The sequence below is a fragment of the Etheostoma cragini genome, chromosome 12 (assembly GCF_013103735.1).
Source record: "Etheostoma cragini isolate CJK2018 chromosome 12, CSU_Ecrag_1.0, whole genome shotgun sequence".
NCBI lineage: Eukaryota > Metazoa > Chordata > Actinopteri > Perciformes > Percidae > Etheostoma > Etheostoma cragini.
The window spans coordinates 7,317,265-7,341,728 of record NC_048418.1 but is presented as its reverse complement, the minus strand read 5'-3'; the positions used below and the strand labels follow the sequence as shown (position 1 = coordinate 7,341,728).

General features: G+C 39.5%; 2 protein-coding genes across 4 annotated transcripts in view; both read left to right on the top strand.

Moving 5' to 3' along the window:
* The first annotated feature begins 693 nt into the window (after positions 1-693).
* dis3l2 (DIS3 like 3'-5' exoribonuclease 2) lies at positions 694-12,073 on the top strand. Of its 2 annotated transcripts, none has more exons than XM_034888216.1 (21): positions 694-805; positions 1,420-2,168; positions 2,334-2,464; positions 2,572-2,625; positions 2,720-2,821; positions 3,413-3,587; positions 3,776-3,840; positions 4,212-4,441; positions 4,528-4,701; positions 5,333-5,412; positions 5,525-5,637; positions 5,739-5,846; positions 6,029-6,262; positions 6,539-6,618; positions 6,774-6,957; positions 7,210-7,296; positions 7,728-7,875; positions 8,205-8,335; positions 9,159-9,263; positions 9,668-9,772; positions 10,175-12,073. In XM_034888216.1, exons 2-21 carry the CDS (start codon positions 1,445-1,447, stop codon positions 10,274-10,276), a joined length of 3,132 nt encoding a protein of 1,043 aa, XP_034744107.1. In that variant the 5' UTR covers positions 694-805; positions 1,420-1,444; the 3' UTR covers positions 10,277-12,073. The 2 variants fall into 2 exon arrangements, with proteins under 2 accessions (XP_034744107.1, XP_034744106.1); XM_034888215.1 differs by having other exon boundaries at positions 1,420-2,198.
* A 2,777-nt stretch (positions 12,074-14,850) lies between these two features.
* LOC117954730 (unconventional myosin-VIIb-like) overlaps positions 14,851-24,464 on the top strand; it is a 20,811-nt gene continuing 11,197 nt past the window's right edge. For both annotated transcript variants that reach the window (XM_034888691.1, XM_034888690.1), the window contains exons 1-23: positions 14,851-14,997; positions 15,199-15,235; positions 15,458-15,559; positions 15,683-15,835; positions 16,591-16,659; positions 16,774-16,889; positions 16,999-17,126; positions 17,248-17,390; positions 17,706-17,819; positions 17,928-18,081; positions 19,412-19,488; positions 19,605-19,724; positions 20,093-20,232; positions 20,328-20,538; positions 20,681-20,816; positions 20,902-21,068; positions 21,240-21,380; positions 22,522-22,680; positions 22,879-22,971; positions 23,292-23,386; positions 23,653-23,737; positions 23,866-23,967; positions 24,261-24,377. In XM_034888691.1, the coding sequence (XP_034744582.1) occupies positions 15,224-15,235; positions 15,458-15,559; positions 15,683-15,835; positions 16,591-16,659; positions 16,774-16,889; positions 16,999-17,126; positions 17,248-17,390; positions 17,706-17,819; positions 17,928-18,081; positions 19,412-19,488; positions 19,605-19,724; positions 20,093-20,232; positions 20,328-20,538; positions 20,681-20,816; positions 20,902-21,068; positions 21,240-21,380; positions 22,522-22,680; positions 22,879-22,971; positions 23,292-23,386; positions 23,653-23,737; positions 23,866-23,967; positions 24,261-24,377 (2,634 nt within the window). In that variant the 5' untranslated portion in view covers positions 14,851-14,997; positions 15,199-15,223. The remainder of the gene's footprint in view (positions 14,998-15,198; positions 15,236-15,457; positions 15,560-15,682; positions 15,836-16,590; positions 16,660-16,773; positions 16,890-16,998; positions 17,127-17,247; positions 17,391-17,705; positions 17,820-17,927; positions 18,082-19,411; positions 19,489-19,604; positions 19,725-20,092; positions 20,233-20,327; positions 20,539-20,680; positions 20,817-20,901; positions 21,069-21,239; positions 21,381-22,521; positions 22,681-22,878; positions 22,972-23,291; positions 23,387-23,652; positions 23,738-23,865; positions 23,968-24,260; positions 24,378-24,464) is intronic.

The window sequence follows — 24,464 nt, the reverse complement described above, 5'->3', positions numbered from 1 at the left end:
GTGTGTGTGTGTGTGTGTGTGTGTGTGTATGTGTATGTGTGTGTGTGTGTGTGTGAGTCTGTGTTTGTGCTTGAAGGAGGCTTTGTGAGTTGTCTTGAACTATGCAAGCAAAGCGTGTACAGACAGGTGTGAAATCAGGTTGTCAGGAGAGAGCATATAGCAAATATACTGTAGAGCATAGCTAAGAACTATCTTTACACTCATACACAAACATTTATGTCTGACTGAATGTTAGTTTACTTTCTTCCTGTCGTTGTCATCAATAAGTCGATGTATAGTCAAGTCAATGAAATATTAGTATTTGCTGCCCTCTAGAGGTTGCTTGTGTCTCTCCTTTGTGTGGTCATGTAGCTGCTAAGTGAATACTCGAATGAATGAAAACACTCATGGCTATTACCTCGGGTAATGATTCATTTCGGGTGTAGGGCCTAATGTTTGTTTCACACACAAAAATAGATCACTCACCCAAAGTGTCGATAGACTTTTCCACATATGTACCACCTGATTAATTAATTTAGGGCTTGATAAGTCAATTGTCCAAAATTTATGTAGTAACAGGATTGTACTTGACTTTATTGATATTTGATAAGAGGACAGGTCAAAAAAAGGCCGTTCTTGTATTGTATCTTGACTTTCCCCTGTTGTGGCGTTTTCGTGCGTTCCGCCAGTTGTGATATTTCCGATAGCACTCAAAGGTAGCATGACTGTGACCATTCAATTCACGACGACAGAGGAAGTGAATGCATCAGCTAGCACTTTGTTCTGAATAAAAGCTAAGTTGCATACCTTACACGCAGTGAATAAGGTAATGTTTAACATTTTAAGTGTGACAATCGTTCCGTCCATTATCAAGTCGTTTATCGTGGTCAGGGTCGTGGTCTGTCTGACATACAAGTACCGTTAGTTAGTTTGCTAGCTAGTTAACGTTAAACCAACACTTGCAGTTAGCATATCTGAAGCTAGTCAGGCACTGCTAATAGGCGCTAGCTAACATTAGTTAGCTGGTAGCTATAGGATACATATGTTTAGAAGGCGTTCTGAACTCGTAAAGACGTTAATACCGGAGACAATGGGTGATACAAAGTTTGTAGTCTCGTAAAATCATCATCCCAGTGTGACGTTAAGTAATGCTAACTTGGTTTCTTCCTAACTTCCAGTCATGTTTGCGTTTGTAATTATGACTGAAGTTAAACGAACTAATGTAGCTCTATGACGTAAGATGAATGATTTTCGCAGCTTTACTGAAGTGTTACTTTAATATTCTTAAAATGAAATTTTAGATAACGATCTCCTATTGTAACATATTTTGAGTGCATTAAAATGTAAACATTGTTGCCTATTAAAGCTACTTTGTCTGAAAGGTATGTGTACTGACTAGAGCTTGCATGGCAGCACTCAGTGTGCGTTTTGCCTTTTCAGAGATCGTTTCTGTAAGGACTGCCACATGGATTCTCCTCGGCAATCGAAGAACCGGAATCGAGAGCCAAAGCGCAGCCAGAATCAGTCGAGCACTCCTCCTCAGAAAGACGCATATGCCAGGCTTCTCAGCCAGCATTGCAGCAGCAAGTTCAGTCTGTATCTAGAGCAATATGCAAAGGACACAGCATTTCAAAGGGAAGGAAATGGGCCAACCACACTGCTCAAAGTCCAGAGTGACAGGCAGAACATACCACAACGAAAAAGGGACCAAGTGCCCAATGATTTCTCTGATTCGAGTGACTTCTCCCCCTCTTCGTTGAAAAGTAAAGGAGAGGAGAGTTCTCTGTCTTTATACATGGAAAAACTAAGCACCCGCGGTGCTCAGCCGGACTGTGAAAGAAAGCAGGGAGTGTCTGAGAGACAGCGATGGGGACAGAGAAGGGACACCGCCACCAGCCACGATGGAGACGTTGAGTCTGGTGAGGAGCTCAGCACTTTAAAACCCAACGACTCGAGGAAACACCAGAAGCAGCAAAAGAAAAGCAAGGACTCTAACAGAGAGGTCACCTCAAAAGAGACTGACTCATTTGTTGGACATCCCCAATCCCCAAAGAAAGCCAGTACAAGTGGCCAGGAGCAAGAGAAGATGAAAAAGTCCAAGAAAAAAAACCTGCCAAAGCACCCGGAAGAGGAGAAAAGCGGAGAAGGGACATCAAAGTCTGGGTTTGACACTCAGATGTCCCCTTATGGTAAAGACAACACACTGCAGCAATCCAGAGGTAAACTGTAGGTTAGTTTTGGAGATCTTAATTCTCAGCAGGTGTACACACATTTTATTTGGTATAATGAATTAGTTGTATACATGTGAGGGTTTATGATGGATTAAATTAAAGAGTAAAATGTTCTCTTTTTAGCTTCAAGTGCCAATTCCCCTGCTGAAAAGAGTAAGAACAAAGGAGGCAGAGGATCAAAGAAACAGGTGTTTGAATCCTACATGGCATTTGAGGAGGTTTCCCATGGCCTTAAAAGAGGAGAACTCATTCAGGTAAAAACCCAGGGTTACCGTTCCTGAAACTGTATTCCAATCTGTATTGAGTATGGGTAACACAATAAACTGGAATTATTTCCTAATTTGACATACTTTCTCTGCAGGGGCAGTTAAGAATCAACCCAAAGAAATACCACGAAGCTTTCATCCCATCTCCTGTAAGTTCAACACAGAATGGATTTGACACGTGTCAAATGCAATGTTTTGCTGCCTCAACAACTTGTTTAATGGGATCCTTTTTTATTCTCTCAGGATGACATACGGGATATATTTCTGGATGGGATTGTGGCTCGTAACAGAGCATTGAATGGAGACATAGTGGTGGTGCAAATTCTCCCTCGGGAGCAGTGGAAGGTAAACTATAGTTATGTTAGGCCTGCACGATTTCAGGGAAAATAATGAGTAACGATTTTTCAGCTAAGAATTGATATCACAATTCTCTGCCACGATTGTTTTCCCACGTAGTGTAATGTTTACTGTACACCTGAACCATGACCAAACAAAACAAATAGTAACAAACAGATATTTCTTTGGCACCTTTAGCACATTGAGCATTACCACACAAGCCTGTAAACAGAGGCCTTTGCCAACACGGCACCCAAACTGATCCTGCAGGTGATGTTTCTCAGTTTCTTCAGTTAAGTTTTTTTTAAGAGAAGGGATAGCATTGCAGCGCTTTAAAACCTATTTTATACAGTCTGTTTAAAATGTACAGATGAAAGCAGTAGCGTTTGTGATGCATCAGGCATTTAAAAAAAAAAAAAAAGAGTGAATTGAGATCGCGATTTTTATGACAATTTATCGTGCAGGCCTACAATCTATGTACAGCATAGTTTTAGTTTGTAAGCCCCATGTCTTAAATGTTTGGCTTCTTTTCAAGTTGTATTATTCATATTATTATAAAAGGCTCCATCTTAGCCTGACGACAAAGGCATGTTTGTTTAGGTTGTGAGGTCAGATACTGACTGTGATGGCACCAGTGAGTCAGAGAGCTTGAAAGAAAACATGGTGCAGAAAAAGACAGCACGCACCCCCAGGCCTGATGTTACTGTGGAAGACCAGCATAGTGACCAGGATGAACTCATCTGCAAAGTGCAGAACACCACACTCACTGACACAGGTACAGTAAAGGAGTTGTGATTATAGCAGCTGTTGCCTATCACAATCAATATAGGAACTTGTGGTATCTTTGTTTGAATATTTATTTTCTGGTCTAAAAAGAGCATCAACACACAGAAGCAAAAAAAACAAAAAAAGCAATAGTTCAGCTAATGCATCTGAATTTTTCATTTCATCTGATGGAAATAGGGGAACCTCTGGAAGACCCCTCAACACCACAGCCCAATGGGGAAATACTCCAAAAGACTGCTAAAGTGAGTGTCCCACCTATCAGCTGTGCTGTATTTCTTAGATTCCTTTTTTACCAAGCATTTTCCAGATACAACTAACCAGAAGGATACAGGATTTTAGTCCCTGCTTAACATGAAAAAACAGCAGGGCTATAACGGCACCACGAGCAATGCTAAGGTGCAACCTCAACTACACAATTTATAAATGTATATAAATAAATAAAAACCACACATGTCTCATCACTGAAAGGCTTTTACTATGAAAATAGAATCTTTTGTTTGCACTAACAATAAAGTAAGATAAGAAAATTTCTGCTTGGTCTTTCACTTGGTCCTTAGCAGCAATATGTCTTTTGTGCTCAGCATATTAAATAAAACACTTATTTGTCTGGCAGGTGGTGTACATTGTTGAAAAGAAACACTCGAGAGCTGTGACAGGCTTCCTAAAATTCCTACCAGATAAGCCTTTTGCCATGTTCTCCCCCGTGGACCACCGGGTGCCACGGATTAACGTTTTCCTTGCTGACTGTCCAGAAGACTTTAGTTCCCGTCCGGGGGACTACAGTAACACCTTGTTCATATGTCGGATCACCAGCTGGGCAGCCGACAGCAACTTTGCTGAAGGGTGAGTGTTCTTTTCAAAGCTTGATGCAGGGAATCACTCTCAACAGTATAACAACCAACCAGACTCTCTCCTGATGTTTCCTCCAGTCAGCTTGCTAAGACACTGGGTCAGGCTGGAGAAATTGAGCCAGAGACGGAGGGCATCCTGATAGAGTACGACGTTGATTTTTCTGAGTTCTCAGATGAGGTGTTAGACTGCCTTCCCAAGAATTTGCCGTGGACCATCCCACCTGAGGAGATGAGAAAAAGGAGAGACCTGAGGTAGGACCGTGAAGCCCGTACATGCTTATTTAGCTCTACCTTCTTATCTTTTTTTATGAATATGTTGGGACATGTGTGGGAACAGGCTACAGCTTGGCACAAACAGAAAGCTCTAGAGACCCAGACTGCTAACACATGATTGCTGGTCTACTGAGAATTACAATCTGTGCCGTCCAATTAGGAATGCAACTAACCATTGTTTTCATTGTCTATTAATCTGTTGATTATTTTCTCAATCGTTTAGTTGCTTGGTATAGGAAATGTCAGAAAATGGTTGAAAATGTTAGTGTTTAGTGTAATGTTAGTGTTTCCCAAAGACCGATGACGCCCGTAAATGTCTTGTCTTGTCCATGACTTTTTTAGTTTACTGTCATAAAGGGGTGAAGAAACTACAAAATATTTACATTTATGAAGCTGGAAACAGATTTTTTTTTACTTTGTCTTTTCATAAAAAATGACTCAAACTGATAAATCAATCATCAAAATAGCTGGCGATCAATATAATGAACAACTAATCAATTAATTGATTATTTTTTGTAGCTCCACATCTAATGGCAGCAAACAAGTGTATTACGTCTTTATATGTGATATGTTTTATATAATTCTCAAAGCATTGTTTTTTGTTATGTAGGAAGGAGTGCATCTTCACCATTGACCCTTCTACCGCCAGAGACCTGGACGACGCCCTGTCCTGTAAACAACTCCCCGATGGTAAACTTAACTCAGGAGCTAAGTGATGATAACAATGAACGTGAATTTGGATATAGATACTATTTTTTCAGGGGGGTGTCTTGCGTTGTCATGGACTGTCTTTTGAACACAGGTAACTTTGAGGTGGGAGTCCACATTGCTGATGTGAGTTATTTTGTGGGGGAGGACAGCGCTCTGGATGCCATTGCTAGCCAGAGAGCCACTAGTGTATATATGGTTCAAAAGGTAAGTGCTGCTTGACCTGTTTATTTTATTTATAGAATCAGCTTAACTTATTAATAATTAATTCAGAACTCACTGTGTCAACGTACTTTGTCACTGTCCAGGTGATTCCCATGTTGCCCAGGCTGCTGTGTGAGGAGCTGTGCAGTCTGAATCCTCTCACTGACAGACTCACTTTCTCTGTCATTTGGAAAATCACACCGGAGGGGAAGGTATGACAATATCAAATTTATGGACTAGTTAGAGTTGCACCAAAACAGAAGAAGGTTAAGTTCATCAGGTAGCGTCTGGCGGCTGATTGATTAAGCTGAAATTGTGTTGCCACTTGCTTGTTTTTTGTTTATTTGTTTCCTGTTTTGTTATTCATCTCATTGGTTTCACTTCACCTGCCCAGATCCTGAGTGAGTGGTTTGGCCGCTCTGTCATCCGCTCCTGCGTAAAGCTGAGTTACGACCATGCTCAGAGCATGATCGAGGCCCCTGAAAAGATGTTCTCCGCTGAGGAGCTGCCACCTGCGGACCCTGAGCACCCCATTGATGAGATCCATCAGGCTGTGCTCAACCTGCACTCTATTGCCAAGAACCTCCGGGCTCAGCGCTTCTCCGGCGGAGCCCTCAGACTCGACCAGGTTAGTACTTGTTGCCTTGTGTTTGACTCTGACCTCTATGGTATATTTCCTTTCATACAGTAGTTAAGAAATAGGGCACGATAAAGACTGTGTGTTTCAAAGAAGAGTTCATTAACAAAGAGTTTGCTGGAAGATATTTATCAAGGTTGTTTGTGCTGGTTAACACTATGTAACACAACAATACTTATATAGAAAGTGTTGTAAACAAGACCCAGATTTGTGGGCCTTCTGACATTATTTTCACGTACATGCCTTGTGATTTCTTTTCTTTTTTAGTTAAAACTGTCTTTTACCCTGGACAAAGAGACCATGATGCCTCAAGGCTGCTATGTTTACCAGTACAGAGACAGTAATAAGTGAGTATCATTTATTTGACGAGACACGTGTATTACCTTTGTTGAAATGGTTCTCTGAATAAATCAGGAGTGCTTCAATATTAGTCCTCCTTTTGTTTGGTTCATTTTTTCACCACTTTGGCCATTTAACCATCATCCATAACTCTGTTCTCTAGGTTGGTGGAGGAGTTCATGTTGCTGGCTAACATTGCCACAGCCCACCACATCTACTCCAGATTCCCTGAGCTGGCCCTGCTCAGACGCCACCCTCCACCAAAGACCAAAATGGTGGATGAGCTGCAGGAGCTTTGTGACCAGTTGGGAATCGCCATAGATCTCTCCTCTGCAGGAGCGTTGCATGTCAGTACTCACAATGCAACAGATGTACCCCTGTTTCTAATATCCCGGAAACTACTAGAAAAATGTTTTGTTTTGCATTACAAATACTACATTTCTTGTCCACTTCAGGATTTCTTTGTGTTGTATTTCCCTCACTTAGGAATATCACAGGGTATCTAACGCTCAATAAGTGATTGACAAAACATTTGATTAACTTGAAATGATCTAATTTCTAATCCAATGATTCAAACTTTATGCTTTTCCAACATACAGAAGAGTCTGAATACTACTCTTGGTGATGATAAGTATACCAGTGCCAGAAAAGAAGTCCTCACCCACATGTGCTCCAGACCCATGCAGGTTAGACCACTGCTGAATGGCACTTTCCGTTCTTTTTTTGTCTATTTGAGCTTTTATCCATTTATCAAACATGTGTCGTATACATTTGCTTTTGTAAAGTTAATAGACGCCCACTGTCATGTAATACTTGTTCATCATTTTAACATACGGGGTGGCGGTAGCTCAGGCAATAAGAACTTAGCTTGGGAACAGGAGGGTTGCCAGTTCAAGTCCCTTTGTGGAGCGTGGACTGGTAGCTGGGGGGTGCCAGTATTGCCAGGTCTCTATTAACATATGTGTGTGTTTCAGGCCTGTGTGTAATAACGAACAACAGAGTGAATAAATTTAAATTTTCCCTTTGCAGGATCAATAAAGTATTTCTTAATTTTAATCAACCTGAATAAACATGAAAGCTTTCCAGTAATTTAATGTTGATTATTGGTATTTCCCAGATGGCGTTGTACTTCTGTACAGGAGTACTCAAGGACGCCCAGTTATTTAAGCACTACGCCCTCAACGTTCCTCTCTACACTCACTTCACATCCCCCATCCGACGCTACGCTGACATCATTGTCCACAGGCTGCTGGCTTCCTCACTGAGTATGCACCTTCTCTACAAAAGTCTCTTTTGGACACACAAAAACAATTGCACACATTTTGACAAATAACACAATGTCCTGTTTGTTTCAGTGCTGTGGTTGTATTGGAGGACATGTCTTTTTGATAAACTAGAAAGAAAAATGCAGAAAAGAACAAAGCCGTCTCAGATCTCCCATCGTTCGCTCTGTTGCCTTTGGCCATTGTTTCTGCCCGCCCTGCTTCTGTCTGCTCCTATTGTTGTGTGTTTATGTCAGTTTAATGTGTGATTTTTCTTTTCTTTTTCTCATACTCATTATGTGTGTGCCTGCCCACTGAATGTTTACATGCAGATTGTGGGCCTAGTTTGGGGCTGTCAACAGAAGAAGTCCAAAAACAGGCATCCCACTGTAATGACAAGAAGACTCTATCCAAGAGGGTCCAGGAGCTCAGCTCTGAACTCTTCTTTGGAGTGTTTGTGAAGGTGGGTAGCCACACTGCAACATGCTGTCAAGTGGGACAACATACTTTTTTTTTTTTTTTGTTCAAGATGTACACGTTTGTCCTTATTGCTGCAGTGGCAAAAAAATGTTTCTTTTATTGATCAACCCGAACATAGGGCTGGGCAATATATCAATATTATATCGATATCGTAATATGAGACTAGATTTTCATTATTGTAATATAGTTATATGGCATGTGTTGTTTTTTTCCGGTTTTTACATTAAATTAGCATTACAGTAAATTTATGTTTTTACCAGACTGTTCTAACTTTTCAATTATTTGCCTTTACCCCCTTATATTTACCCATTATATATCCATAGTTGATGATTAAACATGAAAAATCTCATTGTGTCTATTGTAAAAGCCCCAATAGATAACACCTAAGTATCTTTGCTTTTCCATATCAAGGTATTTGGTTGAAAAAAATCAAGATATTTGATTTTCTCCATATTGCCCGGCACTACCTGAATGTTAACTGTTTAGTAATGTAGTTTTTTTTTTTTTAAACATAAATTTTATATCTCCCTTTCTATGTTTTTATTTTTTTTTATATGTACAGTATGTTTTCTCTGAAATTAGGCCTTTATTTCTTGTCTTTATTTCTTTGGCTAATATTTTCGGGAACTATGGCTTTTACCCTGGGTGAATGTTGAATTGATGACTTATTTTGTATTCTCAAAAGAACAAAGTGCTCAATAAATCCTAAAAATGTAAAATAAACCGAGGTTTAAACCAGTTCCTTAATGTCATGTCAAAACCATTCTCAATGTACTGAAATATTGTTTTGGGTCTGTGCTCATCAGGACTGTGGCCCGCTGGACTCTGAGGCCATGGTGATGGGCGTACTGGATCAGTCCTTTGACGTGCTGGTACTCCGATACGGAGTACAGAAACGCATCTACTGCAAGGTCAGCTCCAATACACTGCATTTACAGGGAAAGGTTTCAGTCCTAATACAATAGCTGCAGTTTCGGCTTCAGGGTTCTTTATACTTTTTTTAGTCATGGTAGTGTTTTTAGATATTGCCTATTTATATTCTTAATACCTCTTCAGTCTTGTTGTTGACATAATTGCCATTTTAAGAGATATTCTTTTGACTGTGTAAATGGCTTTCAGTTCAGCCTGGTCATACATTTCACAGCAGCACCCAATTATTTACCCCAAAAACACCCATCCATGAGAGACAAATGAGACGGTCCAGAGAGTGACTGTGTGACAGTTCAAAATAAAACTGTTCAAGTCCACACTGCAGTGGTAGGTCAAGTGGCAGTTTCATCTGAAACAGTTTGAAACCATTTGTTTCCACCTTCAGTCTGTTGCCGGCTTGGAGTCGTTCCACCATCGCAAGGTGGGGAAGAAATCTGAGCTGACTCTGGTCTGGACACCAGAGGACCCAGAGAAAGCATCAGAAGAGCAGGTGAGAACCACAGACACTGAAAATGCTTTTGTCATGGTATAGCCTGTCGATGGGAAAATATAAATATTATTTAACATGAACAGAAAGGGAAAATTAAATTTCAGGTTTCAGGGATTTTTAGATTTTTACTATGTGACTGGATTTTTGTAGGAACTTCAAAACGACAGTAATAAGGTGGTAATGAGACACATTGACTACTTATAATAGTAGTACATCATCTCACATATTAAGGACTTTTAGATTTTTCAAGTTTTTCTTAAACAGAAGAAAACAAGACTACTAACTTGTTTCCTGAACAGTTGGAGGGGGTTGGGGTCAGGCTGGTTAGAAGGTGTGTTTGACCAAGCAAGTTGACGTGATTTGAAGTAAATTGCAATAATCATGTCTTGTTTTCACTTACAGGTTATTTCAATCTTCACGTTAGTGGAGGTGCAGCTGAAAGCGGACGGTGCACCCATGAAATACAGTGCGGTGCTCAAGAGGCCTGAGGAGGACAATTCATAAACACTTACAACGGAATTGCACATATTCTTTTGTCGTTTGGTGGTAGTAGTTTAGAAGCAGCATTTCTGTGGTAAGCAGAAAAATCTCTGATCAGGTCAGAGTCACATTTCAATAAAAATTCCCACTATAAGTTTCACTCTTAACCAAAAGGCCCATCCCACTGTGTTTCACATGTTAGCCCACTTACTGCAATCAACCTCCTTGCATTCACATGACTGCTGCCCTTTTCCAAGGCATAGTATGTGTCCTTTTAAGGTAGAAGGCACAAAAAGGCAAGTTTACTTTTTGGGATTATGTTTTAGGGCTTTTAATACCTTTTTTTTAATTATAGAGCAGCTGGAGAATGACATGGTCATATTGGAACCCAAGCCGCTGCCAAGGACTACTAGGAGTTGATGCTTTAATGAGTGAGTTAGTGGTCAACCTGGCAAGGGTGACTTGACATGACTTTATTCTTCAGAAGTGAGGTGTGCCTGCCTGTGGTTCTTGTGTAAAGGATAATGGGGAGAGAGATCAAGAGAGGGAGGCCATATTAGTCAAAGGAAGAAAAACAGGCAGAGAAAAATAAAAAAATAGCTACAATTATCTTTGTCTGCATATCTGGTTTGCCCAAAGGAGGATAACAGGCACAGGGGTGGATCCAGGGTTGAAGATTTCGAGATAGCTGGGTGAGGGGCAAAGTTAACTTCTTTTTTTTTTTTTCATGCCTTTTTTTTTTTTGATTCCCCTCCCATTTCCTAATCCCATTCGAGTCCCCCAACACTCCCTCCCCCCACATTCATCGGGCCAGTGCGAGGTGGTCCGATCTTTATCTGTTTGGGATGGAGCTATAATGGAATAATACAAACAAAAAAACGAAACAAATTTGAGTAAAGCATAATAAAAGATAGGCTATCTCTCACTGTTCACAAAAGTGAAAAATAATTTGTGTATTTGCCACGTGATTTGGATCCACTCCATAAGGAATGGGTTCTTTTTTGACTCATCCTACACGGGCCAGTAGTTTTTCCCTAATAGTGCTGGCAAACCAACCGTAATAATGAGAGGTAATAATGGCAATCTTGAAGTAGAAACAAGCAAACAAACAAATACAAACAATGGTTTGCCTTGGAAATTAGTTGACACATGATACATAGTGAGTGGTTTAAAACTTTTGTTTTATTTAAAGCCTTAAGGATCTCACTAATGGGCCCATTATTGTATGCAATTTAGTGGATGGATTTCAAATTGAATTGTGACCCAGGTCTGACGGGGCAAGATCCAACGCAGCAATTAGTTTTATTTTGCTGTTGATTAATTGACCTTTATGAGGACTGTTTTTATGTTAAATAACTGTTGTACACAGTCTAATGTTAGAAAGCTGATTTTCAGTTTAATATCAATGACTGCTTTCCGAATTCAAGATTGAGAAGAGAGACTTATTTTTGAGTTTTTAAAGCAATATAGTTCAATACACTACTGCATTTTAACTATTTGGCTGTATTTGACTGAACATAATTGCAAGAGTGAAACTGTATCAAACTGTCAAAATGTATTAGTATTAGCAAATTAACACCTTTGACTACAGCAGATTGAATGGACAGGTACTTTCACATCTGTAGAGAAACAAAAGAAAAACAGCAACCACATGCCATCCTGGACTTTTTACATTGCCGGATTTATTTGTAGTGTTTTATAAAGGAAGATATTTTCAGATTTTTCTGATTGTGAATGAAAGGGCTAAAGGGCCCTCCAGGTCCTTCATGTCACAGTCATGAAGTACAGCTCGTAGTACTTTTCATTTGATTTAAATTCTTATGAGGAGGGTCTCAGGATCTAACGCGTTGTTGTAGTCTAAACAGAGGCACATTTTCTGTATTTTGTGTGCAAGACAGACCAAAGTAGAATTATTTCTCAATTCATTGTTATTGTTTTTAATACAAAACATTGGAATGACTTGAAGGAGAATTGCCGCTGAAGTTGTTGGTGGCCTTGAGTTTTTATTGGATTTTATGTTGACTATAGTGCTTTAAGTGCTTCCAACTGTTGTAGGGCCTTTAATGCTCAGACTTGATTTGTGGCACATTTAATGGACCTCATTAATATTGTCAGAATATCAGCCTTAATTTAATCAAGCAAAGATTAAATAAAATGTTAGTGAAGCTGCACATTTGAAGTGTTTGTGGTCCTCCATTTTGCTTCAGTTGCGTCAATGTGCCTCTATTTAGTTGTCCGTGCCATGAAGTGTCGTACAAATGATCTGCTATGTCTGCACAATTTAGTTTTATTTATAAATCTCTTTTGTTTGACAGATTGCTTTTAGGCTTTTCAGATTTTTGGAAGACCATTCGCTAATGTTTTAAGTTATATTTTTAAATGGACTGACAGTTTGAAACATGGGCTTTAAATGTATTTTAAAACAGCAAATTTCTGTAATTACTAGTGCAAAACAACTGTACTCTCTTAGTAGGATGTGTTTCTGTGATTAGCAATTAAAAGAAGAAGAATTTCTCACGTCACATTTGACGATTAGTTATATTGTGACATGTATCTTTGATTCTGGTCAGTATTTTTTGTACTTTGCTTAAGTACCATTAAAAGATGCTTGTACTTGTCTTTACGGAAATAAATACATACATGTGTGACAGAAACCTTTTTTTTTTCTGAATCTTATTTTAAACATAGTGGCCACTGAAGGTGAGAAGGAAACCAGTTCTACTTAAACACAAAGAAGTGATCCGTGCTGCCAGTGACATAATTAACTCCTATTGCTACAATCGGGCACTGCCCTTGTCCGCTAAGTTTATCTCTGCGTTCTTTATTACAAGGGAGTGTTAATGAATCCACCCTAAACCTACAGCTCCAATATATACAGTAGAAGATAGTGAGTGTGCCACACCGTCATCAAAATCAATATCATTTTTATTTTAACAATTGATCAGCGGGCTCTTGTATATGAAAGGTCATTTCAGTGAGGGACACACAAAGAACAAAAGGGATTTATCCCTAAGCTTTATAGTATCTTTTAGTCATTATTATGGTAAAATTGTCCCTATCTCAACTGTTTTGGTACATTTTCACCGCACTGGCAGTAGCTTAGTTTTGCAGTTGTCAGTGTAGACTCAAAAATGACTAGATATTACTGCTAATTGTACTCCTGGATGCATAAATAAACAACTCTCATCATAATATATCAGTGCTGCGTTCACAGCTTGTTTCTACTGGCCTCAAATGGCCAAAAGCCAAATTATTTTGAGTGTTTGGTTTGCATTGAGGTCTAATTTTCAGACATGGACAATTCCATACCTCAGCCCTTTGTATCTTTTGTTGAATAGCAGTAAGTCAATATGGTAACGGTCAAATTAACGTTTAACGGAAAATGTTTAAAGTTTGCTAACCCTGAGCTACTGGTTATACCAGATCACTTGAGGCTGAAACAAAAAAATATTGGGTGCATTGATTAAAACAAAGTTTTTTTTTTTGATTTGGAACACATTTTTAGCTGCCAAAAGAACGTTTTAATTTAGTTCCTTCTGAAGGCTTAGCATCACTTTAAAATAATGCTGTTATCTTAATTTTACTTTAAAAAAAAAAGTAGTCATATATCAAACTTAGAGTTAGAGATCAACTAGTTAACATAGGAAACTAATCTCTGTATCATAAAAAGTCATGTAACAAGTTAATTTTACAATCCCCACACTGACTCACCACGGGCAGTGTAGATCTGCCTTACCTTTGGAACAGTAGCACGTGTAATTGCAGTGTTGTTTCGAGGTTTATTTTTCTCTCTGACTACCATCCCATGTAGAGCATTCCTTATCAGAGCTGATCACACTGACGCCATTGAGTAACCCACATTGACTCACATCTCAGCCAAGAATACTCTTTTGACTTTAAACCATAGACTGTATAAAACAGCTTTAAACACAAGCTCTGACTTAATTGTGTAGTAGTGTAGATAACTCACATTTTGTGTAGTAGAGGGAGGTTTCTCTTAAGGGTTGAAGTCCAACTTCTAACCTTACACAAAAAAATAACTGGTAGTGAAATTTAACTGGCAGTTTACAGATCTTCCTTACATAAAGTATTGCCAGTGACTTATCCGCTACCATGCAAAACATTGTTGTTGACCACAACAGAGATAAATAAAGGTTGTCATCCTACAATTGTAAAGACAGTTATTTAATCTTTATTGCAGTGACAGTTGTGGGATGCCCAGCAGTGTCTCCTCTGACATACACAGGCCATGGTCCAAAGGCTGCACATAAATTCATTGCAACACTTACTTTAGGACTATGTTCAATATACTGTACATCAAGGCCGTTTATTTAGTTGTTTAAAATCATTACATAAATGCTCTTTTCTTGTTTTAAAATAGAATCAGAATTGTATTAGAAAATAACTGCCATCGATTGTTCAGATCACACTGCTTCAGACAATTTTATTGCAAATTTCCCCAGCGGAAAATCAATCAATAAATAAATAAATGGGATCATTGCTGCCAGACAATGACATGACAAATATGAACATGTGCGTGAGTGATCGGTTTCTTTTCCTCTTCCTTTCGGTCACAGCCCTGTCCAAAGTCAAAGTGCCATAAAATCAATCCGTCTGTCGAAGGAGAGCTGCGTTTCCTCCTTCATATTGAGACAGATTCAAGAGAGCGTCAAGACAAACCGCAGTTCTACAGCAGGCTGAAAGAGTGGACATTAATGAAGATCAGTGATTAAAAGGGCTGTTAGGTAGGACTCTTAATTGTTTTGTGCATGTTCCTTTACATGATTTGGTTTTCTGTTACCTGTGTACACCTTAACCAAGGGGCATTGAGCAGAACAGAGGGCTTTGTAATTAAATCTGTTCAACCCAACCTTCATTTTATTTGATGGAATCACGTTTGCCTTCTCTTTAAAACTGAAACTCATCACGTGGATTTCTTTTTGCAGTGAGTAGGAACGCTGTGAATCGGTGATGCTGAGAAAGGTAAGTCATGAGTATGGATTGTAATGATAAGAATACTGCTTACCAGAAGGCACTATATCAGTTGTTCCTGGATGTGGCGTCAAAATTCCATGTCATTCATTCAAAGATTACTGTAAACTGATAAAGGTAGTCCCATCATAAATGCTGTACTCTGAAGGGCATTTGAACACAAAACTGTGTTGGTGGATTTATTCATATTTTAATTGTGCTCTGTATTTTAAGGGGGAGTGGGTGTGGGTGGACTCAGACATCGGGGTACCCATCGGAGCGAGGGTCAAAGTAACATCATCTGGTGAGCGGTTACTGGTGGACGATGATGGAAAGGTACACGCACTTTGCTGGTTTAGATAAACATCAGAATTAAGTTGTTGAAGTGTGTTGTTCACATCATGAAAACAGTTTCATCCTGGGATCCACCTATAATTTCTTACTTTGACCATTCTCCAGAAGCATAGGCTGTCCCAGGAGCAGGAAGCCTCTCTCAGGATCATGCACCCTACGTCGGTGGAGGGTGTGGATGACATGATCAAACTGGGTGACATGACCGAGGCCGGCCTCCTCAGGAACCTGCTGCTCCGACACAAACAAGGCATCATCTACGTAAGGCCCATGTGTAACATACAAACTGTGGTCTACTTTTCAAAGTAAACAAGCTGCTACTGGGTGAATGGATTTGACGTTTTGAAAGTGCAGTTTCACCTGAAATGTGTCTTAACCTAAGTGCTTGATTACTGAAAAGTGTAGAAATAATCACTGGATTGGAGTATGTTCTACATTTGTTTATTAAAGGGGTGGTTCTCAGAAACTACAAAAAACAAAGTTTTCCAAACTTGCCCTTGTCGGTGGCCTAGCTTTAAGCCAAGCAGATTGGTTCACTTTATTTTAAGGATTTATCCCAAGGAGTTATTGGTGTCAGATTTTTGCAGCTGTACATATGTTGAATGGGATTTTATCTGTTGTCAAAAGTTGTATCCGTGATCAAATGTAAAAGGTGACGTTTAAAAAAACTAGATGGTAATATGTCTTTATAAAAAACAATAGGGCACATTTCTCTGAATAATGCACAATCCTTACTCTGGAGCTCTTCCACATTGAGCACCCACTTTATTTTCATGGTTTTGGGCTTTTTCCTGGGACCTTTTCTTGGAAATCTGTCAAAAAATGACATTTTACAACACTTGTAGCATTTGAAACAAAATTCCATTTACCTCCATTGTATTGGGATGGCTTCAAAACCTCAGAGGATAGTATTTCAAAAACCTCAGAGGCTAATATTTCATAATCTTGGTAAATGAAAACTAAATTAACTGTCCCATACCCTAAATGTCTTACACAGCCATTTCTTCTGATTGCAGACCTACACAGGCTCTGTGCTGGTGGCAGTGAACCCATACCAGGATTTCCCTTTATATTCAGTTGACCAGGTGAGGCTGGTATTAACATTCATACAATACTTATTTTCCCTTTATCATTCAACTTTGAATCTCATTATCAAAGATTACAGTCGTGTTTCATGTGTGTATCCTGTTGTCCTCCAGGTGGGGTTGTACCATGGTCGAAAGCTGGGGGAACTCCCTCCTCACATCTTTGCCATCGCTGAAGCCTGCTACTGTAACATGATGCGTCATCTCAGGAACCAGTGCTGCATCATCAGGTCAGAATGAATCACGAACCTGTTAACTCTTGCCGATAGGCAATTGATTGTAAAATAAGTGTTGTCATGTATTTATTTTTTTTTACTTTTCTTTTTATATTTTCCTCAGCGGGGAATCGGGAGCAGGAAAGACAGAGAGCACTAAGCTGATCCTGCAGTACTTGGCAGCAGTCAGTGGTGAGCTCTCTACACAGCAGATTGAACAGCAGATCCTGGAGTCTAACCCAATACTAGAAGGTACCACATCAGGACTTCACTTATTCTGACATTCACTACTCAACAGGCAAGCATCAACTGCCTGTTGAGACATAAAAATATAATAATCAGAGATCAAGCGTCCATGTTCTGTCCCATACAGCGTTTGGAAATGCAAAAACAATCCGCAATGACAACTCCAGTCGTTTTGGGAAATATTTAGAGATCTTCTTCAGTAAGGACGGAGCAATTGAAGGTGCTCGTGTGGAGCAGTATCTTCTGGAGAAGTCTCGTGTCTGCCATCAGGCAAGTTAACTTTGCCAACTAGTTTTTACAAGAGGCAGATGTATAGACCTATAAAAGCAGGGCTGTTTAGATAAACATTCTGTTATCTTGGGCAACCAACTCTCAGTGACCTGTAGAAAATAGATTATACAATGTTGCCTTTCATCTCTGTTGCTCACTGTACTAAAGAGTAAAACTACATGAAGCCATGTCGAACGTTACCATCTCAATTCTTTGTGTTTATCTACACCCACTTGACAGAAACATGACACCTTCAACCCCATTTAGTTTATCCTTTTGTAACAATAATAGTTAATTTATGCTCCACAACCTCAGGCCCTAGAGGAGAGGAATTACCACATATTTTACTGCATGCTGGCAGGAGTCACAGCGGAGGAGAAGAAAATCTTGAGCCTTGGAGAAGCTGTGGAGTACACATTCCTTTCTAAGGTATTACAAGAGCTATATCTGCAGCTCATTTTGCCACCTTAACCAAAACAAATGACACGTTGTGTACATACAGTAAATAATCTGAACCTTCTATCTAATGTGCTGAAGGGCGGCCACACCGTGAATGAAGGCAGAGATGACGCCAAAGACTTTAAGCGTATTTGTTCGGGGATGAAAATTCTGACCTTCTCAGAAAGCCAGTGTCAGGAAATCCTCAAGCTGCTGGCAGCCATATTGCACCTGGGAAACGTCTGCTTCCAAGGTAAATGTACGCAGTTTAATCTGAATGGTTTCAGATTTTAGATAATTGTAGTTTTTTATCTTTTATTTATTTATTATCATATTATAATTTAATATGAGGAACTATGTTGATAAAATAGAGAGGAGTGGGCATTTAACGTGGTACTGTAAACCCGCTCTAATCCTAACTTTAATGTATGCTACATTATGATTCAATAATGAAAGCAAATAAACGCACAGTAAAGAGCTAGTACACAATGCAAATAGCATAGAAGCAGTACAGTAAGTAAGTAAATGTTCTGCAGTAAAATGTAAAGTGTGTAAAGTATCAAAGTACAACATTTGTCATGTGCAAAAGGGCCATAGTCAGTGTTATAGTATCATCTACATTTTATGTTTTTGAATCAGTATTAGTGTTGGATTCATGTGTTAACAGCATTTTCTTTAGCTGGTTTAGGTGAAGCTCATTTTAATTTATAGTCTGGGGTAGATTACAAAGCAATGCATTGTATTTTCACAGCTTATCACATGTTTTGTATCTAATAAGTTCATCTGCTAAGTTGCACTTGTTAAATAAATGTGGTGGAGTAAATGTATGACACTTCTCTCTGATATGGGATGGAGTTGACGTTTCAAGCAGATTATAATGAAAGTACTCAAGTTTGATACCATTATCGGGACCTTTGTTGCATGTCACTCTCCACCCATTTCCATTCTGCCTCCACACTGTCATCTGTGAAATGCCCCAAAAGTTATAAATTGTACTTAAAGGGATGGTTTGGATATTTTGAAGTGGGGTTGTGTGAGGTACTTATCCGTCATCAGTGTATGACTACAATAGATGGAGCCACATTAGCCAGCACTGACTGGGGGATCCCTAGGCGTTCCCGGACCAGGGTGGAGATAAAATCTCTCCACCTAGTCTCCTTACCAGATGCCCAAACCACCTCTACTCACTTAAGTATGAACTACAAACTAAAGCTGTTCAATTATTCTCTCTTCACCGCCACCAGCCTCGTTCAACCAAAACAGTCGCCTAAACTTTGGTTTAAGGGTTAGTTTGGATTCACCAAACTCCTACAATAACAAACCAACTTTACGTTCCGTGTAGCTGCTGGCCTGTCCACAGCAGTAAATTGCTAAGCTTTGGTGTCAATACTTCTGCCCGCTTCTTTAAACTGAGGGCGTGCAGGCCACCATCTGTTGATAAGTACCTCATTCAACCCCACTTCAAAATATCCAAACTATAAGTTACATTCCACCACTAGATGTGACTTTGTCATCCTTTGCGAGACAATGACCTACTTTTTTTGGTGTTGTTGTTGTTACACTTGATTTTGTGTTTCCACCAGCCAACACACAAAATAACTTGGAAACCAGCGACGTCAGCAAGTCAGAACACTTCAGCATAGCAGCATCAATACTGGAGGTGAGCTCTTTCATGTCTACACTCAGTTTTATTGACCAATGACGCGACAAACAAACCTGTCATTGAATCTTCATTCTTCAGCATTAAATATCGAAGTTCTTGTCTGTTTTCTTCAGGTCAAAAAGTCTTCCCTGGCGACAAGTTTGACTCATCGTTCCTTCATGACCAACAGAGAGAGAGTGACCAAACCCCTCAGCTCTGAACAGGCATCCAACTGTAGAGACGCGTTTGTCAAGGTAACTAAGCTATGACGGTAAATCAGTGTCTTGTACTTCCTTATTGGATTCTGGACCCTGGATGAAAGGAAATTTACCCTATACGTGTTTCATACTGCATTCTATAGGGAAATTTCCTAATCAAGCAATATGATTTTAACCTTTGATTCCAGAGACAATACTTAAGTACTTTTTTCAGCAACGCTCATACGTTTTAAAGAGGATGGTGCAAGCAGAGCTTTTAGATACAAAAATTGTTGGGAAAGGGGGAATCTAGGGATTTTAACAAATAAAATACACGTCAGTGCTTAATATTCCTCAGTTTAGTTGGACAGCTTATTCAAGCTTAAAAGATCAAATTTAACTTTAATTTGCGGTCAATCTCTCAGGCAATCTACAATAAGCTGTTCATATGGATCGTTGAGAAAATCAACAGCGTCATCTATAAGAGGTTGACCAAAAACCCCAAATCCTTCCTGTCCATCGGCCTGCTTGATATCTTTGGCTTTGAGAACTTCCACACAAACAGGTTTGGGACTTGGGATTTCTTCACACACCTTTCAGGCTGAGCGTAACAAGACTCTAAGGTTACTCACAACTTGATATCATTCTGTCTTTTTACAGCTTTGAGCAGCTGTGCATTAATTTTGCCAATGAAAAGCTGCAGCAGTTCTTTGTGGGTCACATCTTCAAGCTGGAGCAAAAGGAGTACCTGAAGGAAGACATTGTGTGGAATACCATCAAATTTAGTGACAATCAGAACATCCTGGACATTCTGGCTATGAAACCCTGTAACCTGCTGGCTCTGATCGATGAAGAAAGCCATTTTCCGAAGGTGCTGGTGCTATGCCGTGTTGCTTTTTAATTGATTCCCACACCAAACATTATTTAAGCTTTTACTGTAAATATCTGCCAGTTAAGCAAAAATATTTGTCCTTGTTTTTAACTCAAAGTATTGTGTGTACGGTGTGTCACAGGGCTCAGACTACACTATGCTGAACAAGATGAATGCGCTACACCGTAGGAACAAGACTTACATTGCCTCCAAAAATGAATATGACACAGACTTTGGGATTCGCCACTTTGCAGGCGTGGTTTACTACGACTCCAGAGGTACGGAAGCAACCTGCACAAAAAGTCCAACTAAAGACTAAGGGCCAGCTGTGAGGTCCTCAGTATTGTTCTTTTTTTCGTTAAGGGTTCCTGGAAAAGAACAGAGATGCCGTCAGTTTTGACATAATCAAGATGGTTGAAATGTCCACCAATAAGCTGCTTCGTCAGATATTTGAGAGTGAACTTTCAACCAATGGACTAAAGATCAGTAACAACAAGAAGGTCATCATTACACCAAGGAGCTCTCTACGGGTAGATATACACTACTACATACTGTATTTAATTCACTTGTTTTGATGGACATTTATTTGTGGTGTACACTGGGATAAAGTGGCCATGCACTGATAGTAACACTGGTCTGACAGTTGCCACTGTATCGTAGACTACATTTTCATTTTAATTTCCTTTCTTTCGCCCGTGCAGGCCCAGACTGACAACCGTAAACAAATGCCGACGCTGAGCGGTCAGTTCCGTCAGTCTCTGGACTCCCTCATGAAGGCTCTGTCTGCCTGCCAGCCTTTCTTCATCCGCTGCTTCAAACCCAACAATGAAAAGCAGTCTAAGGTGAATGACACTAGAGCAGCTACTGCAGTAAAAGTGGCCACAGTAACACACAATCAATGGTTGCCTTTTTTAAACATAACCTTCCATTGAGCAAATCTGTTAGATAAATAAATGAGATGAGAGTTGAGAAAAATGTCAGTGATGTTTGTGCTTGCTAAAATTGCGACATTTCCCCTGAATCTTGTTTGCTACAATAGTGAAGCTGTGTGTGCCCAACTCCCCCGCCAGCATTTGTTTTGTTTTCCTTTAGCGTAACTGAAAAAGGATATAATGAATATTCCCATCTGACTGTCAGCCATGCTACCATCTGCCCTCGCATTGGATAAACAATGATCTCTTCCTGTTTTGTGCCATAAAGCAATTGAGCAAATTTCCTGGCAAACATATACAGATAATTGAAAGTGATGGGGTAGTAACTGGGTAGCTTCCATCTCTCTCTTAAATTTTAAAACTCAATAATAAAACTCTCTTCATCATTATATTTTTTCAGCAATTTAAGCAGCATGGCTGTAGGGATAGAAGTGCCGGTCTGTTGGCCCCGGGCTTTAGATTAGATTGGAACATCTCAAAAACTACTGGATGAATTACCATGACATTTTGTACAGACATTCATAGTACCCATTTGATGAATCTTAATGAATTTGGAAATTCTCTGAGTCTACCTCTATGAGGTTGAATTGTATCATTATGACTGAAATACAACTGTTGGATAAATTGTCGTGCAATTTGGTACACACATGAATGTCCCCCTCAGGATGAATTGTAATAAATTTGGTGATCCCTCAATATTTGGTCTGAGTTGTTTGGTTTTACTACCAAAGAACTGCTAAACTAATAACATTTCTAGCCTCCGCTGTACTTTTTATTTAATAATAATTACCAAAAATGTTCATCATGCTAACACGCTGAACTAATATGGTAAACATTATACCTGCTAAACATCATCATGTTAGAATTGTCATTGTGTGAAGGACCTGTGCATATCTATGTAATTTTCTCTTGCCTGAAAATAATATAACAAAAATCATATTAGTGCTAACTAAACAGTGGACTTGATTGATTTTATTTTTACTGCTGCTGTGAGGGAAGAAGACAAAAATGCTTCTCGGGCTTACAACCACTTTAATGTCCTCTCCTCTAGACTTTTGACAGAGAGCTGTGTATGCGTCAGCTGAGATACTCCGGCATGATGGACACAATCCGTATCCGGAAGCTGGGATACCCAATTCGCCACACCTTTGCGGAATTTCTGAAGCGCTACAGGGTGCTTCTGACAACGACCGTCTGTGACCCCAAAACTGTTAGTCTTGATGTAGTTCTGTTGACAATGATATGTAAAATCCTACTCACATGTGGGAATTCTATAACCTTATTGCAAATGTCACTCAGTACAACACTGTACATTGGTCACAAAGAAGGTTTACTTCTTTACCATTTTCCCCCCAAAGGAATTTGGGTTGTCATTAGTGTCTCTTCGGCATCTTTATTGTCTCTGCAGGAGACAGCTGCAGCCTGTTGTGAAGCCATCTGCCAGACAGTAATCGAAGGAGCGGATGAGTGGAAAATAGGCAGGACCAAGATCTTCCTTAGGGTGAAGAAAACTTATAATTTGAACATTCTTGTAGCACAGCTTTTCTTGATTTTTGCGAACACAGCAGAAAATTGTGCAGATAAACAAAAACAATATTAACTGGTAAAGTAGTATCGGTATTACAAAGTAGAATCTGTCTGTTGACATTAATGTCTCTCCTATATTTGCGCATTGTTCTGTCATAACTGTATGCTGCATTTGATTCAATATAGTTGCTTTTTCATAAAGATTTGGATGACATAAACGTTATGGAATCTGATTGGAAGGATTTTCTGGACAAATCAGAAAGTACAAATGTGTCTTTTTTCACTTTACTTCAGGATGCCCATGATGCCGTCCTGGAACGACTAAGGGAACAAAAACTCAGCAGGATAGCTCTGGTGATCCAGAGGGTCATGCTGGGACACAAAGACAGGTGCAGCTTCTGAGAAAAGTAAAAGGGGAAATGACATAGAGATGATGAATTTAGAAAATTGAATGAATCACATGTTTTTATACATTACCTTTGTTTATCTCAACAGGTCTGTGTATTACTATACTGTAGTTACAGATTGTTACAGTGTTCTTTTATTGATATACGTATGTGCTACCAGATCAAATAGGGTGTTATAGAAAAAGACTTGTGTGGGGGATGAGAAATGTGTTTTTTTGTTTTGTTGTTTACGTTTCCTCTTTTTGCAGAAAGTCTTTCCTGAGGAAGCGGAGGGCAGCTGTGGTGTTGCAGAAGAACTGGAGAGCTTACAGACAGGAGAAACTGCAAAGAAAGGTATGATGCTTAAAAAGCTTTAATAGAACTCAGATCTTGCAGCCAACATCATGCACTCTTTGATGTTTGCTATAACTTATCTCAAGTCCAGTGACCTTGTCCTGTGTTTCTATTCTTGCCCCACCCAGCTCCAGCAAGGGTTTGAGCGGCTGGCATCAAAGATCCGCAGTCGGAAGCTGCAGTTCCAGTACCAAAGCCAGCGAGCAGCAGCTCTCACCATACAAAGCCAGGCATGTACTGTGTATATACATACAGTACATATACATGTATTTATATATTTGAGATTAAATAATTAAATCCAATTAATGGGATTTTAATAAAATGCATTGCACACAGATTTAATGCATTTATGGGCAAATTGATTTTACTACTAGTTTTTACATGGTAAATGTATTTTGAATTTCAATCCTATTTTTAATACTATTACAGCGCAGCTAAACGTATTCCCTCGTTAGAGCCATTTGCAACTCAAAAACATGAATGAACCTTAATATTATAATAAATAACTGCTGATCAACTTTAGGTCCGTGGCTACAAGGCCAGGAAAGACTGGAAGCAGAAGAGAGAGGCGGTCATACTGCTGCAGGCGTGCAGCAGAGGACTCCTGGCCAGAAGAAGAGCTCAAAAGATGAGGGCTGATGTAAGAGCTAAAGCCTTGTAACAAGAAATAACATAATGACTGTCAAGAAATAGGTGTCTTACATTCAGACACCTTTTCAACCCCTCT

Bases quoted from the DNA above. Each gene is read 5' to 3' on its own strand.
- dis3l2 (XM_034888215.1), top strand. From the start codon at position 1,445: ATGGATTCTCCTCGGCAATCGAAGAACCGGAATCGAGAGCCAAAGCGC. The intron at 2,199-2,333 runs GTAAACTGTAGG...TTCTCTTTTTAG, and splicing joins CACACTGCAGCAATCCAGAG to CTTCAAGTGCCAATTCCCCT. The intron at 2,465-2,571 runs GTAAAAACCCAG...CTTTCTCTGCAG, and splicing joins AAAGAGGAGAACTCATTCAG to GGGCAGTTAAGAATCAACCC.